Genomic DNA, 20,633 nt, shown 5'->3' with positions numbered 1-20,633 from the left:
TGGGTACTGGCAGACAGCTGCTAGTACCCAAGATGGCAGCAAGTAGGTAGATGGGGGAGGGTTAGAAAACTGTATGGGGGGGATCAGGGATGTTGGGGGCTAAGGGGGAATCCAACACTGCATAATCAATTAAAAAAAAATGCTTTTTATTTTAGTATGGAAGACTTTCTGCCAGTACTTAAAGGGACACTGAACCCAAAATTTTTCTTTTGTGATTCAGATAGAGCATGCAATTTTAAGCAACTTTCTAATTTACTCCTATTATCAAATTTTCTTCATTCTCTTGGTATCTTTATTTGAAATGCAAGAATGTAAGTTTAGATGCAGGCCCATTTTTAGTGAACAACCTGGGTTGTACTTGCTGATTGGTGGATAAATTCACCCACCAATAAACAAGCGCTTTCCATGGTTCTGAACCAAAAAATAGCTTAGATGCCTTCTTTTTCAAATAAAGAAAGCAAGAGAACAAAGAAAAATTGATAATAGGAGTAAATGAGAAAGTTGCTTAAAATTGCATGCTCTATCTGAATCACAAAAAAAACAATTTGGGTTCAGTGTCCCTTTAAGATTGAGGGGACAATTGTGGGGTTGGGGAGGGAAGAGAGCTGTTTGGGAGGGATCAGGGGGTGGGATGTGTCAGGTGGGAGGTTGATCTCTACACTAAAGCTAAAATTAACCCTACAAGCTACCTAATTAACCCCGTCACTGCTGGGCATAATACAAGTGTGGTGCGAAGCGGCATTTAGCGGCCTTCTAATTACTAAAAAGCAACGCCAAAGCCATATAAGTCTGCTATTTCTGAACAAAGGGGTTCCCAGATAAGTATTTGCAACCATTTGTGCCATGATTGCATTAACTCTTTGTAAATAATTTCAGTGAGAAACCTAAAATTGTCAAAAAGTTACCGATTTGATCGCATTTGGCGGTGAAATGGTGGCATGAAATATACCAAAATGGGCCTAGATCAATACTTTGGGTTGTCTACTACACTACACTAAAGCTAAAATTAACTCTACAAGCTCCCTACATGCTCCCTAATTAACCCCTTCACTGCTGGGCATAATACACGTGTTGGTGCGCAGCGTCATTTAGCGGCCTTCTAATTACCAAAAAGCAATGCCAAAGCCATGTAAGTCTGCTATTTATGAACAAAGGGGATCCCAGAGAAGGATTTACAACCATTTGTGCCATAATTGCACAAGCGGTTTGAAAATAATTTCAGTGAGAAACCTAAAGTTTGTGAAAAAATTAACAATTTATTTTATTTGATCGCATTTGGCGATGAAATTGTGGCATGAAATATACCATAATGGGCCTAGATTAATACTTTGGGTTGTCTAGTAAAAAAAAAAAATATATACATGTGAAGGGATATTCAGGGATTCCTGACAGATATCAGTGTCCCAATGTAACTATCGCTAATTTTGAAAAGAAAAAATGGTTTGGAAATAGCAAAGTGCTACTTGTATTTATTGCCCTATAACTTGCAAAAAAGCAAAGAACATGTAAACATTAAGTATTTCTAAACTCAGGACAAAATTTAGAAACTATTTAACATGGGTGTTTTTTTGGTGGTTGTCGATGTGTAACAGATTTTTGGGGTCAAAGTTAGAAAAAGTGTGTTTTTTTTTCCATTTTTTCATCATATTTTATAAACATTTTTATAGTAAATTATAAGATATGATGAAAATAATGGTATCTTTAGAAAGTCAATTTAATGGCGAGAAAAACGGTATATAATATGTGTGGGTACAGTAAATGGTAAGAGGAAAATTAGAGTTAAACACAAATATCACAGAAATGTAAAAATAGCCCTGGTCCCAGACGGTCAACTAATGGAAAAGTGCTCTGGTCACGAAGGGGTTAATTCCCAACTGGAGCAAATATATATAGGGCTAAATCATATTCTTGTTGAAAACATAACTGGTAACAACAAAAACACACATTTACAACTAAGCATCAATTTGGTGTATTCCATTGATATCCTCTGGATTAGGGATGAACACATTCTGCACATGTCTATATATAGGCTGGCTGCTATGGGCCCCTCCCAGCACTTGGGCCCTGGTGCCTCTGCACCAATGGTAGTTCAGCCCCTGACTTAGCTCCCACTAGTGAACTGCAGCTCCTTCAACAAAGGATACCATAAAAATTAAGCAAATTTCATAATAGAAGTAAACTTGAAATTTGCTTAAAGGTACATGGAACCCACATTATTTATTTCATGATTTACAACAACATTTTAAATTAGGGGGAGATAAAAGGCGAGTTTAAAATCCTCCACTACGCACAAAATATAGAAAAAATAACTCATTGTGTAGTTCATTAACAAATCTAGACAGGCCCAGAGGCTTGTTTTCCCACAGAAAACCTCTGAATTACATTGTTTCCAATGCCGCAAAGGATTCTGGGTAAGATATGCAAATTAAGTACACAATGACACACCTTTTTACTTCAGTCTGCTTTTCAGCAGGTTCCCTTTACGCCAAAGTATCGCTGTTCACACAGCTTATAAACTTAGCTAGGGTTAGTGCAGTGATTCATAACCATCCCTGGACAGACTGTTTCGTGATTTTTGCCACTCATCAGCTGGGAGAAGGTTAGAATCACTGCTGGGTGAAGTTGATTCCAGGCAGAATACAACAACATTTTAAATTAGGGGGAGATAAAAGGCGAGTTTAAAATCCTCCACTACGCACCAAAAAAAGACAAAATAACTCATTGTGTAGTTCATTAACAAATCTAGACAGGCCCAGAGGCTTGTTTTCCCACAGAAAACCTCTGAACAAGCCTCTGGGCCTGTCTAGATTTGTTAATGAACTACACAATGAGTTATTTTTTCTATATTTTGTGCGTAGTGGAGGATTTTAAACTCGCCTTTTATCTCCCCCTAATTTAAAATGTTGTTGTATTCTGCCTGGAATCAACTTCACCCAGCAGTGATTCTAACCTTCTCCCAGCTGATGAGTGGCAAAAACCACGAAACAGTCTGTCCTGGGATGGTTATGAATCACTGCACTAACCCTAGCTAAGTTTATAAGCTGTGTGAACAGCGATACTTTGGCGTAAAGGGAACCTGCTGAAAAGCAGACTGAAGTAAAAAGGTGTGTCATTGTGTACTTAATTTGCATATCTTACCCAGAATCCTTTGCTGCATTGGAAACAATGTAATTCAGAGGTTTTCTGTGGGAAAACAAGCCTCTGGGCCTGTCTAGATTTGTTAATGAACTACACAATGAGTTATTTTTTCTATATTTCATGATTTAGAAAGAGCATGGAATTTTAAACAATTTCCCAATTTACTTCTATCATCTAATTTGCTTCATTCTCTTGATATCCTTTGTTGAAAAGCACGTCCAGATCATCTCAGTAGCTGCTGATTGGTGGCTGCACATTGATGCCTCGAGTGATTGGTTCACCCATGTGCATTGCTATTTCTTCAAGGATATCTAACGAATGAAGCAAATTAGATAACAGAAGTAAATTGGAAAGTTGTTTAAAATTGTATTCTCTATCTGAATCAGGAAAGAAAAAAATTGGGTTTCGTGTTTCTATACATTTAGGTCCATGTTTTTTATTTTGGTTATTCTTAAAATATATTAGTTGTGATGGATAGCTGAGTTGCTGCACTGTTGGGTTTTACCACTGCTTAGTAGTTCATGAAGATCTGTTAAAATCTACTAAACTGAGTATGAGCAATAGGATTCAATCACATAACATTTTAGTAAGCATCAAGTTATACATCACAAATATAGCATCACTATATAAATAAATGTCACCCTACATAAACAACAATCAATCATTTAAGGTGTGCACGAACTGAATAGGTGAAAAATATATAATTAGTCTAAATGAAAACAGAATACATGTAATTCCTTTTAGTCACTCCTGTCATAATGCAAAAACCCCTTGTGGCCTTCATTAAGAAAATTGGTCCCTCTGTTACATAGAGCAGCAGAGCACTTTAAAAAAAAACTGAATACAATTTGCTGACTAAGAAGTACCAAAATGACCACCATAACCACCAAACAACTATGTACATTTTATTTTCAATTAAGCTGCTCCCTGTGGCACACAATGTTAATATCTCTTCAGCATTATGTTTCAAAACACCCCAAATGTGCCTATGGTGTCACAAACTGGATGTGCTTTCAGTCCCACAGTTATCCAGACTGTTTAGAAGTGCTGTATTGCCCTGTACAAAATTGAACTTTATTGCTACTAGCTAAATATTTGGGGGCGATATATCAAGCTGAGGCAGACATGGGCACACATACGCGCCCCTGTCCGCCGCAGCTCGCCTCTGGCGGAATGCAACATTGCACACGAGCGCTATTTTTCGCTCACGTGCAATCCTGTCCCCTGCCCGCGCACAGCCAATCAAGCGCGGGCAGTTGCTGTCAATCTCCCCGGTCAGAATATACCCTCTAATCTGCCGCCCCCAATGTCGCCGCCCCCTAACTACAATTATTAACCCCTAATCTGCCGACTGGACATCTCCACAACTTTAATAAATGTATTAACCCCTAAACCTAAGTAAAACCCTAAGCCTAACACCCCCCTAACTTAAATCTATTTTTAATAAATCTAAATAAAATTACTATAATTAAATAAATTATTCCTATTTAAAACTAAATACTTACCTATAAAATAAACCATAAGATAGCTACAATATAACTAATAGTTACATTGTAGCTATTTTAGGATTTATATTTATTTTACAGGCAACTTTGTATTTATTTTAACTAGGTACAATAGCTATTAAATAGTTAATAACTATTTAATAGCTACCTAGTTAAAATAATTACAAAATTACCTGTAAAATAAATCCTAACCCAAGTTACAAATACACCTAACACTACACTATCAATAAATTAATTAAATAAATTGACTACAATTATCTAAAATAAAATACAATTAAATAAACTAAACTATAGTACAAAAAAAAACACACTAAATTACAAAAAATAAAAAAATATTACAAGAAGTTTAATCTAATTACACCTAATCTAAGCCCCCTAATAAAAAAAAAAAAAAAAAAAAAAAATAATAAAATTCCCTATCCTAAACTAAATTACAAAGTAATCAGCTCTTTTACCAGCCCTTAAAAGGGCTTTTTGCGGGGCATTGCCCCAAAGTAATCAGCTCTTTTACCTGTAAAAAAAACCAAATACAATACCCCCCCAACATTACAACCCACCACCCATACACCCCTACTTTAAAACCCACCCGATCCCCCCTTAAAAAAACCTAACACTACTCCATTGAAGATCACCCTACCTTGAGCCGTCTTCAGTCAGCCGGGCACCGATGGGGCAGAAGAGGACATCCGGACCGGCACAAGTCTTCTTTCGATCTTCATCCATCCGGCGCGGAGCGGGTCCATCTTCAAGACATCCGACGCGGAGCATCCTCTTCTTTACGACGACTAAAGACGAATGAAGGTTCCTTTAACTGACTTCATCCAAGATGGCGTCCCTCGAATTCCGATTGGCTGATAGGATTCTATCAGCCAATCAGAATTAAGGTAGGAAAAATCTGATTGTTTGATTTAATCAGCCAATCGGATTGAAGTTCAATCCGATTGGCTGATTGGATCAGCCAATAGAATGCGAGGTCATCTTGGATGACGTCATTTAAAGGGACCTTCATTCGTCGTTAGTCGTCGGAAAGAAGAGGATACTCTGCGTCGGATGTCTTGAAGAGGGACACGCTCCGCGCCGGATGGATGAAGATAGAAGATGCCGCTTGGATGAAGACTTCTGCTGGATGGAGGCCCTCTTCTGCCCCGATCGGATGAAGACTTGTGCTGGTCCAGATGTCCTCTTCTGCCCCATCGGTGCCCGGCTGGCTGAAGACGGCTCAAGGTAGGGTGATCTTCAATGTGTAATTAGATTAAACTTCTTGTAATATTTTTTTTATTTTTTGTAATTTAGTGTTTGTGTTTTTTGTAATATAGTTTAGTTTATTTAATTTTATTTTATTTTAGATAATTGTAGTTAATTTATTTAATTAATTTATTGATAGTGTAGTGTTAGGTGTATTTGCAATTTAGGTTAGGATTTATTTTACAGGTAGTTTTGTAATTATTTTAACTAGGTAGCTATTAAATAGTTATTAACTATTTAATAGCTATTGTGCCTAGTTAAAATAAATACAAAGTTGCCTGTAAAATAAATATAAATCCTAAAATAGCTACAATGTAACTATTAGTTATATTGTAGCTATCTTATGGTTTATATTATAGGTAAGTATTTAGTAGGAATAGGAATAATTTATTTAATTATATTTAGATTTATTAAAAATAGATTTGTTAGGGGGGTGTTAGAGTTAGACTTAGTTTTATGGGTTAATACATTTAATATAGTAGCGGCGATGTCCGGTCGGCAGATTAGGGGTTAATAATTGTAGTTAGGTGTCGGCGACGTTGGGGGTGGCAGATTAGGGGTTAATAACTATAATGTAGGTGTCGGTGATATTGGGGGCAGCAGATTAGGGGTTCATAAGTATAATGTAGGTGGCGGCGGTTTACGGAGCGGCAGATTAGGGGTTAATAATATAATGTAGGTGTCGGCGATGTCGGGGGCGGCAGATTAGGGGTTAATAAGTGTAAGGTTAGGGGTGTTTAGACTCGGGGTTCATGTTAGGGTGTTAGGTGTAGACTTAGAAAGTGTTTTCCCATAGGAAACAATGGGGCTGCATTAGGAGCTGAACGCTGCTTTTTTGCAGGTGTTAGTTTTTTTTTCCAGCCTGCTCAGCCCCATTGTTTCCTATGGGGAAATCGTGCATGAGCACGTTTTGCCAGCTTACCGCTACCGTAAGCAACGCTGGTATTACAGGTGGAAGTGGAGCTAAATTTGCTTAGTGCTCACTTTTCTGAGGCTAACTCAGCCATTCAGAAAACTTGTAATACCAGCGTTGTTTAAAGTGTGCGCTGGAAAAAAAGGCTCGTTAGCACCGCAAGTTTTTACCGACAAAACTTGTAATCTAGCCGATAGTGTTATGTTGCTAAAATAAATTTTATTTTATTTTTCTTACAAATATTTGACTACACTCCTTTGTCTCATATTGGCATTGATAGATCCCACCTACCATTCATTCACATTATCCAAAATTGGATGTGTACAGTTCTATTTACACAGTGCAATTTATATTAGGTCCATTTATTACTAGACCAATTTATTTATATACATATACAGTTTTTTCACTTTACACTGTTTTCCTTTTTTCATCCATATAATATTTTTATATCTTCTTCCACATATAGTGAGAAATCAAAAAAACAGAATTTATGCTTACCTGATAAATTACTTTCTCCAACGGTGTGTCCGGTCCACGGCGTCATCCTTACTTGTGGGATATTCTCTTCCCCAACAGGAAATGGCAAAGAGTCCCAGCAAAGCTGGTCACATGATCCCTCCTAGGCTCCGCCCACCCCAGTCATTCGACCGACGGACAGGAGGAAATATATATAGGAGAAACCATATGATACCGTGGTGACTGTAGTTAGAGAAAATAATTCATCAGACCTGATTAAAAAACCAGGGCGGGCCGTGAACCGGACACACCGTTGGAGAAAGTAATTTATCAGGTAAGCATAAATTCTGTTTTCTCCAACATTGGTGTGTCCGGTCCACGGCGTCATCCTTACTTGTGGGAACCAATACCAAAGCTTTAGGACACGGATGAAGGGAGGGAGCAAATCAGGTCACCTAAACGGAAGGAACCACAGCTTGCAAAACCTTTCTCCCAAAAATAGCCTCCGAAGAAGCAAAAGTATCAAATTTGTAAAATTTGGCAAAAGTGTGCAGTGAAGACCAAGTCGCTCCCTTACATATCTGGTCAACAGAAGCCTCGTTCTTGAAGGCCCATGTGGAAGCCACAGCCCTAGTGGAGTGAGCTGTGATTCTTTCAGGAGGCTGCCGTCCGGCAGTCTCATAAGCCAATCGGATGATGCTTTTAAGCCAAAAGGAAAGAGAGGTAGAAGTCGCTTTTTGACCTCTCCTTTTACCAGAATAAACAACAAACAAGGAAGATGTTTGTCTGAAATCTTTAGTAGCCTCTAAATAGAACTTTAGAGCACGGACAACGTCCAAATTGTGTAACAAACGTTCCTTCTTTGAAACTGGATTCGGACACAAAGAAGGTACAACTATCTCCTGGTTAATATTTTTGTTAGAAACAACTTTAGGAAGAAAACCAGGTTTAGTACGCAAAACCACCTTATCTGCATGGAACACCAGATAAGGAGGAGAACACTGCAGAGCAGATAACTCTGAAACTCTTCTAGCAGAAGAAATTGCAACCAAAAACAAAACTTTCCAAGATAGTAACTTAATATCTATGGAATGTAAGGGTTCAAACGGAACCCCTTGAAGAACTGAAAGAACTAGATTTAGACTCCAGGGAGGAGTCAAAGGTCTGTAAACAGGCTTGATCCTAACCAGAGCCTGAACAAATGCTTGAACATCTGGCACAGCTGCCAGTCTTTTGTGTAGTAAGACAGATAAAGCAGAGATCTGTCCCTTTAGAGAACTTGCAGATAATCCTTTCTCCAAACCTTCTTGTAGAAAGGAGAGAATCTTAGGAATTTTTATCTTATTCCATGGGAATCCTTTGGATTCACACCAACAGATATATCTTTTCCATATTTTATGGTAAATCTTTCTAGTTACCGGTTTTCTGGCCTGAACCAGAGTATCTATCACAGAATCTGAAAACCCACGCTTTGATAGAATCAAGCGTTCAATCTCCAAGCCGTCAGTTGGAGGGAGACCAGATTTGGATGTTCGAATGGACCTTGAACAAGAAGGTCCTGTCTAAAAGGTAGCTTCCATGGTGGAGCCGATGACATATTCACCAGGTCTGCATACCAAGTCCTGCGTGGCCACGCAGGAGCTATCAAGATCACCGAGGCCCTCTCCTGATTGATCCTGGCTACCAGCATGGGAATGAGAGGAAACGGTGGGAATACATAAGCTAGGTTGAAAGTCCAAGGTGCTACTAGTGCATCTACTAGAGTCGCCTTGGGATCCCTGGATCTGGACCCGTAGCAAGGAACCTTGAAGTTCTGACGAGACGCCATCAGATCCATGTCTGGAATGCCCCATAATTGAGTTATTTGGGCAAAGATTTCCGGATGGAGTTCCCACTCCCCCGGATGAAATGTCTGACGACTCAGAAAATCCGCTTCCCAATTTTCCACTCCTGGGATGTGGATCGCAGACAAGTGGCAGGAGTGATCCTCCGCCCATTGAATTATTTTTGTCACTTCTTTCATCGCCAGGGAACTCTTTGTTCCCCCTTGATGATTGATATAAGCAACAGTCGTCATGTTGTCTGATTGGAACCTTATGAATTTGGCCTTTGCTAGTTGAGGCCAAGCTCTGAGAGCATTGAATATCGCTCTCAGTTCCAGAATGTTTATCGGAAGAAGAGACTCTTCCCGAGACCATAGACCCTGAGCTTTCAGGGATTCCCAGACCGCACCCCAGCCCACTAGGCTGGCGTCGGTCGTGACAATGACCCACTCTGGCCTGCGGAAGCTCATTCCCTGGGACAGATGGTCCAGGGTCAGCCACCAACGGAGTGAATCTCTGGTCTTTTGATCTACTTGAATCATTGGAGACAAGTCTGTATAATCCCCATTCCACTGTTTGAGCATGCACAGTTGTAATGGTCTTAGATGAATTCGTGCAAAAGGAACTATGTCCATTGTTGCAACCATCAATCCTATTACTTCCATGCACTGCGCTATGGAAGGACGAGGAACAGAATGAAGCACTTGACAAGAGCTTAGAAGTTTTGATTTTCTGACCTCTGTCAGAAAAATCCTCATTTCTAAGGAATCTATTATTGTTCCCAAGAAGGGAACTCTTGTTGACGGGGACAGAGAACTCTTTTCTTTGTTCACCTTCCATCCGTGAGATGTGAGAAAGGCTAGAACGATGTCCGTATGAGCCTTTGCTTTTGACAGGGACGACGCTTGTATTAGAATGTCGTCCAAGTAAGGTACTACTGCAATGCTCCTTGGTCTTAGAACCGCTAGAAGGGACCCTAGCACCTTTGTGAAAATCCTTGGAGCAGTGGCTAATCCGAATGGAAGAGCCACAAACTGGTAATGTTTGTCCAGAAAAGCGAACCTTAGGAACTGATGATGTTCTTTGTGGATAGAAATATGTAGGTACGCATCCTTTAGATCCACGGTAGTCATAAATTGACTTTCCTGGATGGTGGGTAGAATCGTTCGAATAGTTTCCATTTTCAACAATGGTACCCTGAGAAATTTGTTTAGGATCTTCAAATCCAAAATTGGTCTGAACGTTCCCTCTTTTTTGGGAACTACGAACAGATTGGAATAAAATCCCATTCCTTGTTCCTTTATTGGAACTGGGTGTATCACTCCCATCTTTAACAGGTCTTCTACACAATGTAAGAATGCCTGTCTCTTTATTTGGTTTGAGGATAAGTGAGACTTGTGGAACCTTCCCCTTGGGGGTAGTTCCTTGAATTCCAGGAGATAACCTTGAGAAACTATTTCTAGCGCCCAAGGATCCTGAACATCTCTTGCCCAAGCCTGAGCAAAGAGAGAGAGTCTGCCCCCCACCAGATCCGGTCCCGGATTGGGGGCTACTCCTTCATGCTGTTTTGTTAGCAGTGGCAGGCTTCTTGGCCTGCTTACCCTTGTTCCAGCCTTGCATTGGTTTCCAGGCTGGTTTGGGTTGTGAGGCATTACCCTCTTGCTTAGAGGATGCAGAATTAGAGGCTGGTCCATTTCTGCGAAAAGGACGAAAATTAGGCTTATTTTTAGCCTTAAAAGACCTATCCTGTGGAAGAGCGTGGCCCTTTCCCCCAGTGATGTCTGAAATAATCTCTTTCAAATCAGGTCCAAATAAAGTTTTACCTTTGAAAGGAATGTTAAGCAATTTTGTCTTGGATGACACATCCGCTGACCAAGACTTTAGCCAAAGCGCTCTGCGCGCCACGATAGCAAACCCTGAATTTTTCGCCGCTAATTTTGCTAATTGCAAAGCGGCATCTAAAATAAAAGAGTTAGCCAATTTAAGTGCGTGAACTCTGTCCATAACCTCCTCATATGGAGTTTCTCTACTGAGCGACTTTTCTAGTTCCTCGAACCAGAACCACGCTGCCGTAGTGACAGGAGCAATGCATGAAATTGGTTGTAGAAGGTAGCCTTGCTGTACAAAAATCTTTTTAAGCAAACCTTCCAATTTTTTATCCATAGGATCTTTGAAAGCACAACTATCTTCGATAGCGCTTGTTTAGAGTAGAAACTGCCCCCTCGACCTTGGGGACTGTCTGCCATAAGTCCTTTCTGGGGTCGACCATAGGAAATAATTTCTTAAATATAGGGGGAGGAACAAAAGGTATGCCTGGCTTTTCCCACTCTTTATTTACTATATCCGCCACCCGCTTGGGTATAGGAAAAACGTCGGGGGCACCGGAACCTCTAGGAACCTGTCCATCTTGCATAATTTCTCTGGAATGACCAAATTGTCACAATCATCCAGAGTAGATAACACCTCCTTAAGCAGTGCGTGGAGATGTTCTCATTTAAATTTAAATGTCACAACATCAGGTTCAGCTTGATGAGAAATTTTTCCTGAATCTGAAATTTCTCCATCAGACAAAACCTCCCTCATGGCCCCTTCAGATTGGTGTGAGGGTATGACAGAACAATTATCATCAGCGTCCTCTTGCTCTTCAGTGTTTAAAACAGAGCAATCGCGCTTTCTCTGATAAGTAGGCATTTTGGATAAAAGATTTGCTATGGAGTTATCCATTACAGCCGTTAATTGTTGCATGGTAATAAGTATTGGCGCACTAGATGTACTAGGGGCCTCCTGCATGGGCAAAACTGGTGTAGACTCAGTAGGAGATGATGTAGTATCATGTTTACTCCCCTCATTTGAGGAATCATCTTGGGCAATATCATTATCTGTGGCAGTACTGTCCTTACTTTGTTTGGACGCTATGGCACAATTATCACATAAATTTAAATGGGGAGACACATTGGCTTTCATACATATAGAACATAGCTTATCTGAAGGTACAGATATGTTAAACAGGCTTAAACTTGTCAACAAAGCACAAAAAAACGTTTTAAAATAAAACCGTTACTGTCACTTTAAATTTCAAACAGAAAACACTTTATTACTGAATATGTGAAAAAGTATGAAGGAATTGTTCAAAAATTACCAAAATTTCACCACAGTGTCTTAAAGCCTTAAAAGTATTGCACACCAAATTTCAGAGCTTTAACCCTTAAATTAACGGAACCGGAGCCGTTTTTCAATTTAACCCCTATACAGTCCCAGATATAGTCTTTGCTAAGACCCAACCAAGCCCTGAGGGGAATACGATACCAAATGACGCCTTCTAAAAGCTTTTTCAGAGATTCTTAGATCCTCACACATGCATCTGCATGCCCTGCTCTCAAAAAAACAACTGTGCATTAATGGCGCGAAAATGAGGCTCAGTCTATGACTAGAAAGGCCCCCTGACTGAAAAAGGTGTCCAATACAGTGCCTGCCGTTTTATAAGCGTTCCCCAAGATTATAAATGCCAATTGTTAGCCTAAATCTGAATAATATGCACAAATAAAGCAATCGATTTAGCCCATAAAAATGTCTACCAGTTTTTTAGCCCATAATAAGCCCTTTATTCTGTTTGTTAGACTAAGAAAATGGCTTACCGGTCCCCATGAGGGGAAATGACAGCCTTCCAGCATTACACAGTCTTGTTAGAAATATGGCTAGTCATACCTTAAGCAGAAAAGTCTGCTAACTGTTTCCCCCAACTGAAGTTACTTCATCTCAACAGTCCTATGTGGAAACAGCAATCGATTTTAGTTACTGTCTGCTAAAATCATCTTCCTCTTACAAACAGAAATCTTCATCCTTTTCTGTTTCAGAGTAAATAGTACATACCAGCACTATTTTAAAATAACAAACACTTGATAGAAGAATAAAAAACTACATTTAAACACCAAAAAACTCTTAACCATCTCCGTGGAGATGTTGCCTGTGCAACGGCAAAGAGAGTGACTGGGGTGGGCGGAGCCTAGGAGGGATCATGTGACCAGCTTTGCTGGGACTCTTTGCCATTTCCTGTTGGGGAAGAGAATATCCCACAAGTAAGGATGACGCCGTGGACCGGACACACCAATGTTGGAGAAATATATTATGGTTCTAACACATTGTTGTTTTTATCATATTTTAGTTTTTTAATATAGCACAGAGCTTCCTACACATAATCTTATCTCAATTAGTTTATAATAGCTTTCTCAGTGCTCTTGTTACCTCCTCCCACTTTTCTAGGGATTACCCTCCCACCTGACACCTTCCATCCCCCGATTTCTCCTCCTTACTGGTTGCCACTATCATAGGTACTGGCAGACAGTTTGCCAGTATGCACTTTAGTTTTTTTTTAGTTTTTTTTAAAATATTTAAGTAGTTTTATTTTTATTTTCTGTAGTGTAGGGTTCCTTCTTCACCTTCCCAACCCCCCCTCCCCCTCCAAACAGCTCTCTAACCCTCCCACTGTTTCCCACCATCGTTTTTACTGGCAGCTAAGCTGCCAGTAACAAATTAGTGTATTTTTTTAGTTATTATTTATAATATTTTTATTTTGTAGTGTAGGTTAACCCTCCCCACCCCCACCCTCCCCACCTCCCCTCTCTAAAACTTTCAAAACCTTTTTATGAGTAGAGCCCTCCTCCGTTTTGGCTGCCTACCCGCCTCCCTCCTTTCCTCCCACCAGCACCAACGGATGATTAATACAGACAGTGACATAGACAGTGTAACAATCTGGAAATCTGGCTTCATTGGTAAGGGAGCATAATCGGTTCTCCGTTACCATATTAAAGCAGATGCCCGTAGCCCACAGACTGCATTAGGCTTACAACTTGTCCAACATAGATCTACATTATGCAGAATGTTGGGCCTTGTACCACATAACGTAGCTCTACATCAGATGTCCCTTTAAGTTTAGCAGAAGGTGACAGTATATGTGCAGCTAACTGTACTAAATAATATCTTTCAGTTGATGAGAGAGTTTAGTTAGATCATTAGTAATTACAGTTTTTTATTATATGTTTTATTCTAAGTGAATTCTCAAGATGTTTTGTTGATGAAATCATGTAGATTTTTAAAATAATTTCATGTGCAGAATGAAGTAAAGAGGGGGTCTGAGATGACCTAAGGCATCAAGTGAATCGAGTAGAATGTTTTATGATTATTGTAGATTGGAATGTACAAGGAAAAAGAGACAGGTTAATAACATGTACCGTACAGTGAACTAAATTCACTAACAGTCTCAGCATGTTACAGTGAAAAGGCTACATAGACAAGCTATGAGGCATAACGTGCTTACTAGATGTGTCATCTGCAAATAGATGAAGTATAGTTTTTAGTTACAAGATTCATAGGTTGCAAATAGTTAGAAGGCTTATATCTAAACCTGCCATTAGTGACAGAACAGTGAATACAGTAGATTTGCATAATCAACAAGTGCATGATAAAAATACAATACAATGCAATAGAATTTAGGGGTAGATTTAACAAGCAGCGGATGCTGCTTTCTACCCCCAAAGTTTCCGGCTCAATGGAAATTTAAGTTAGGAAGCAGCGATCTTAAGACTGCTGCTCCTTAACTTGTCCGCCACCTTTTAGGTACGATCGGGATGATTGACACCCCCTGCTAGCGACCCATTTGCCACAAATGTGCAGGGGACGGCATTGCACAAGCATTTCACAAGAAATGCTTGTGCAATGTTAAATACGAATCATGTCTGCCCGGCTAATGATAAATTGACCCCCTAGTCTGAACTTCAATTGAGTAGTAGATTTTTTTCTGACAAATTTCAAATTTGTTTATTTCCACTCTAAAGGCTCGATTTATCAAGCGACAATGGACAGAGGCATACATATGCGCCCTGTCTGTTGCAGCTCGCCTCTGGCGGACAGAATTCTGTTAGCGGAATTCAGCATTGCACAAGAGCACTATTTTGTGCTCTTGTGCAACCCTGCCCGTGCCAAGCCAATCACGCGTGGGCAGGAGCTGTCAATCTCCCAGGTAGGACGAGACCAGGGAAATTGAAATTCTCCACCTAAAAGGTGGAGAAGAGTTAGGGAAGCAACGGTCTGATGCCCGATGCTTGAAATATTGAATGCAGGTTCTCTTGTCAGAACCTGAAGTCGTAGGGCAGGAGAAGGCTTGATAAATCTAACCCATAATGTATAATGTAACAGCCATCAGCCAATCACAAATGCATTTACGTATAGTCTGTGAATTCTTGCTCATGCTCATTAGTTGCTGGTGATTCAAAAAGTGTACATATAAAAAGACTGTGCACATTTTGTTAATGGAAGTAAATTGGAAAGTTGTTTAAAATTGCATATTCTTTCTGATTCATGAAAGTTTAATTTTGACTTGAGTGTCCCTTTAAAGGGACAATGTACTCAAAAATGTGCTATCATTCATATGATAGAACAGTATGTACAATTGAAACTAGTTGTCTTGCCTGGAAGAAAAAAATATGTAAAATGTGAAGTAAAACAGGATATGTCAGCCGTTGGCCAACGCTCGAAGATACACCTTGAAAAAGCTGTATGATCAGTGAAATGTACGTCATAGGATTATGTTGCACGCATATGTGATGTCTCAAGAGGTGGGACTTACCGTTACACAAACTTGCTGGTTCCGTTATCGGCTGAAAATGCTGGGTTAGAGTAAGCGTTTTTTCGAGTCGTGGATCTGGCTTAACTGTGAACTGGTCGTTTTTACTCTTGTGTTTAAATCATGTTGTGTTTTTAAACATTTTAATAAATTCATACAATTTTTAAATCCATCCGTTCCCTACTTGCTTACTTTCTTGCGAGTGAGGCATTAACTCAATACGCCTATACCCTAAGAGCTCAGTAATAGCTCAGTAAAACGTGAGTAAGGTCATAAATATACCTTATCTTAAAGTATAGACAGAAATTCACAATAGAGATTTCTTTCTCCTGAGGTTATCTCCATTAGTTTGTAATAGCTTTCTCAGAGCTCTTGTTACTTTGCCTAGTTGCCTCCTTGGAAAGGAGAGCTTGAGTCAAAACGCTTATACCCTGAGAGATCAGTTATAACTCTGAAAGATGTGAGTACGGTTACAACTATTTTTTCAAGGAATTTTTACATAATCACGCTATGTTTATCTTCTTTTCCTGAGGTCAATATTCGTGGATACAACTATTCCAGGTGGAAAGAATATAAGGACTATATCCTTTCTCACTTTCAGTACACAGTTATATTGTTTCCCATTTTTATATATATTTCGGCGCTCAAAGATTGTTACCTCCCAAAAACAACACAAAATCATTATCTTTATTGTTAATCTCACAATTTATTAGAAAAAACAAATGTGTAGGATTACAGACAAACAAAATGTTGAATGGGGTTTAGTGATTACTTTACAGATTGAAGTTCCTGTATTTTGAATGATTCCATTTAATAGCGTGTAGCGATGCTAATAGGTTACGTGTGCAAGTAAAACCATAGTGATTTACTATGTGTATGTCTTTTTAAAGGATTTGAACAGGGACATTATTAGTATGGTGGGCAGGTGTGTTACTTGGGTTACTAATCTGGCAAATATTTATTAGAGTAAAAGTGCTTATTATTACTTTTTTAACTTTGATTAAGCAGGTAGTGTTCATATCTGTTTGGTGATGTTGCTTCCTAATGTCATCTAATAGGACAGGAGAAATTTCAGTGTGTTTAGTCCATTCTCAAAACCAATGCTACATTCAAGAAAATTTGGAATACCTGTTAATAATTTTAGAAATATTTTACTTGGTTTATTAAAGGGATATGAAACCCAAAATTTTTCCCTCTTGATTTACAATGAGCATTCAATTTTTTTTTTTTTCCAATTTACTACTATTATCTCATTTGCTTCATTCTCTTGGTATCTTTTGTTAAAAAAAGGAGCAATGCACTACTGGGAGCTAACACATTGGGTGAGCCAATAACATGAGGCTTATATGTGCAACCACCAATCAGCAGCTCCTGAGCCTACCTAGGTATCCTTTTCAATAAGGGATACAAAAGACAACTAAACAAATTAGATAATAGAAGTTGAAAAGCTGTTTAAAATCACATGCTCTATTTGAACTATGAAGAAAAAAAATTGTGTTTCATGTCATTTTAACTCCTTTTAGCACTAGGATTCAATAAGTGAAACATGGCCCCCAAGTATTGAGAAATTTAATTGTGATCAGCAAAACAGGACTGGTACGCGGATTTGAAGGAGAGACACTTACATTACAATATAATGCTAAAAAAAAAAAAAAAATCATAATTTCAATATTGAGGACTCTTAGGACTGAGGTCATTTGGTTTTAGCTTTCCCCAGCATTGTTCTGTTTTGTTTTATTTGCACTGTGCTTGTTTTTTTTTCAAAGCTAGAAGCAATTAGCTTCACATTTTAGGGGAACCATTTATTAGTTTTCTCAATTTGAATCTATGGCCACAGAGTTTATTGAACATTCAAGATTCTTAGCTGCCTTCTTGGGTTCACTCTTTTTCTGTCTTCCAAAATTGTTAGTAGGTATTTATGTAGCTAATCGAACTCTAAATGAACAAAAAGCCATATGTCTACCAGAAAATAGTATGTAGTAACTTTTATCATAATTATAAAACGTGTTTTCCTTCTTTAACCCTATTTGTCCCTTTCAGTAAGGTGGTGCGTCGTGCCAGTTTATCGGAGCGAACCAGCTTGTACAGGCGGGAATATGAGAAGGAAGCAGTTGTTTGGCAATGTCTGGTTTCTGCAGGGGACTCAGATGGAACACAGGAAGAAGAGGGGACCATCTCTGACATACAACGGGTAAACAGATCACTATGTGTAGATTACTGGAATAAGAGTGAGCTCCATAATGTATGTGAGTGTGTCAGTACAGGACCTGCAGGTTGTTGTTAGCTTTCTCTTGTCAGAGACCGCACAGATTGCAGAGAGAGCTAAGAGATTAGACCTGTACATGTGATATATCTCTAGGATGTAGTAATATCTCTCTTCTCTTTTTTTTCCACAGAGAGACCCCTTGGATACAGAGTCATCTTTGGTACATATAGATGGCTATCCTGAGCCTCTTTTTCATAATGGTTTCTGCTCCCCCCTCACTCCATTCTACCTCCCCCCTCCTGTATCCGATGCCCCAAAACCTACCTCTCTTACCAATGGCACCACAAACCTCTCCTTACCCTGCTACACCCCAGAGCCACTATGGAGCAGTATACTGGACCAAGCTCCCATTACCCTCTCTGAGCTGAAAAGACAGAGAGCGGCAGCCAAGGTTGGAAGATACACATTCAGGAACAACTGTGACTTGCAACAATCTGGAGGAACAGACTATCTGTATGACCCTGGGACACCTCCCTGGCGCTCCAGTGAGTCTCCTGTGTATTACACCTCAGGCAGTGGGGATACCCCAATTCTAAGGCTAAAATCTCCAATGGAAGAAGAAGAAGAGGAGGGTAAAATCTTACGGTGCTGCAGAATATCTTAAAATTTACCATTTTGCTGCAGGTATTACCTGCATAACAATACATTGCAGTATATTGTATCTGTGTTATATGCAGAGCAAAGTATACATGCATTTATGCAGAGTAAAAGCCACAAAATTGTGTGTCTGCATATACACAGAGTTATAACTACCTGCAAATGAAAATGTATTTGTATATAAAGAGTCCTAGTTGCAACACTGTATAGCATGCTGTGTATATACAATGCAGTGTGTATTTGTACAGCATGCAGCAAAGCATAGTTGTATATGCAGAGCTGTATTTCTATATACAGAAAAGATGTATATACAGGGCTTCATTTCTGTAAATGTACAGCAGTTTATGTTTAAAAGATTTGTATCTGTATATATATGCAAGGAAATGTTTCTGTATATACACCGTGTTGCTTTTGCCGACCAGTGTATATTTGTATCTGCAGAGCAGTGTATATTATGTACACATTAGTGTGCACTTATTAAATATTCTCCCAATGCTGCATAAACTGTGCGTGCCGAGCGTTATGCATACTTGAAATAAACTATTTTATGCCCAGCATTGTTATATGATATGCAGTGCAATCCATCTGTACTATGCAGAGCATTGCTATGTTTCTGTAATATGCATATGTGTGTACTTGCTAAGCCACACTTGTGTACCTACAGAACATAACATTTTGTAAATAAAACTGAATATGTTACCTTTTATTTTGTAATTAAATTAATTTAAAAGTGGTGATTTTGGACTTAACTTTTGTTGTCCAACTCTAAAAAAAAAAAAAGAGGACTAGTAAGCATAAAACAGTTTGAAAACCTTCTGCAAAGTGATGATTGCTGGCTTGTTTCTGGAAAGGCTTCATCACAGCATGTATATTTTTTAGGTGACAATAATTCCCCTTTAATAATGATGGTGTGCTCACTAATGTTAATGTAACCCAGTAGCTGTTAACCCTGTGGGGAAGATGTGGTTTCACAAACCAGTTCAGCTTTATATAAAGCCAGGTAGCATGACGGTGTTAGTCTGTCTTTAATTTAATCTCCTGTTTAGAGTTTGGTTAATTAACTATTCATGGCACTAATAGTGCAGGGGTTAAAATCTGCCTTCAACATTGCTTTCATCTCAGGAGGGAAGTAAATATATTTTGAAGCCTCCCATCTTCCCAGTGCATTAAAGAGACATTAAACTTTTTTTATATTTGCATAGTATATGTATGCAATAAATTACTGTATATTTCATTATCTATATACAAACCAAATGATTTAAAAATGTATAAAACTAATTTTGTTGGCAAAGGGCACATCCTTCAAAGCACCGCTTGACTTAATTTAATTTTCTTTGCTATAGCCAATCATAGGCAAATATAAATGAGCTCCTATGAAGCAGTTACTGCATAGAAAGTTGTTAGAGTTGTGTATTCTGGGGAAGAACCACAATTTAATTTAAATAACAGGAAAACCAGGTAAAAAAAATAATGAAATTACAACGCTCCGCTCACGCACTAACGCCACTAGAAGTCAGCTTTTTGTGCGTGGTGGTTAGCGCTTGTATTACAAGTTACTCATGTGCTACCCTGATGCACGCAAAAAGGCAAAGTTAGGTTATTGCATTTGTGTTAAAGTATTGCCCCGTGAAAATCAATGGAACAAAAAAGTGGTTTACTCCCGCGCAAACCCAACATGAAAATATAGTCATAACATATTCTGCTATGTGCAGAACATTGAAATGTGAAATTTTTACAGTAAACACTCAGCATAACACTTAATTAAATATTAATATTGCATAAATATGCTTTTACATGTTTTCATTTACTTGACTGTAAAGGACTCCAATGCTCCTATACATACATATTTACGTGTTTATATGTGTATATATGTCTGTAAATACATATATACACACACATATATATGTGTGTGTGTGTGTGTGTACATATGTATTTATATTATATATATATATATATATATATATATATATATATTTCTCCAACATAGGTGTGTCCGGTCCACGGCGTCATCCTTACTTGTGGGATATTCTCTTCCCCAACAGGAAATGGCAAAGAGCCCAGCAAAGCTGGT

The 20,633-nt window shown here is 38.8% G+C and overlaps 1 protein-coding gene across 1 annotated transcript in view; it reads left to right on the top strand.

The window, feature by feature from the left end:
• Positions 1 to 20,305, top strand: part of PPP1R16B (protein phosphatase 1 regulatory subunit 16B) — a 153,061-nt gene extending 132,756 nt beyond the window's left edge. The window contains exons 10-11 of the mRNA XM_053715126.1: positions 17,740 to 17,890; positions 18,096 to 20,305. Coding sequence (XP_053571101.1) covers positions 17,740 to 17,890; positions 18,096 to 18,569 — 625 coding nt within the window. The 3' untranslated portion in view covers positions 18,570 to 20,305. The remainder of the gene's footprint in view (positions 1 to 17,739; positions 17,891 to 18,095) is intronic.
• Positions 20,306 to 20,633: the final 328 nt, after the last annotated feature.

This window comes from Bombina bombina, chromosome 1 (genome assembly GCF_027579735.1).
Source record: "Bombina bombina isolate aBomBom1 chromosome 1, aBomBom1.pri, whole genome shotgun sequence".
Taxonomy (NCBI): Eukaryota; Metazoa; Chordata; class Amphibia; order Anura; family Bombinatoridae; genus Bombina; species Bombina bombina.
This window is presented reverse-complemented; position numbering and strand designations above follow the sequence as displayed.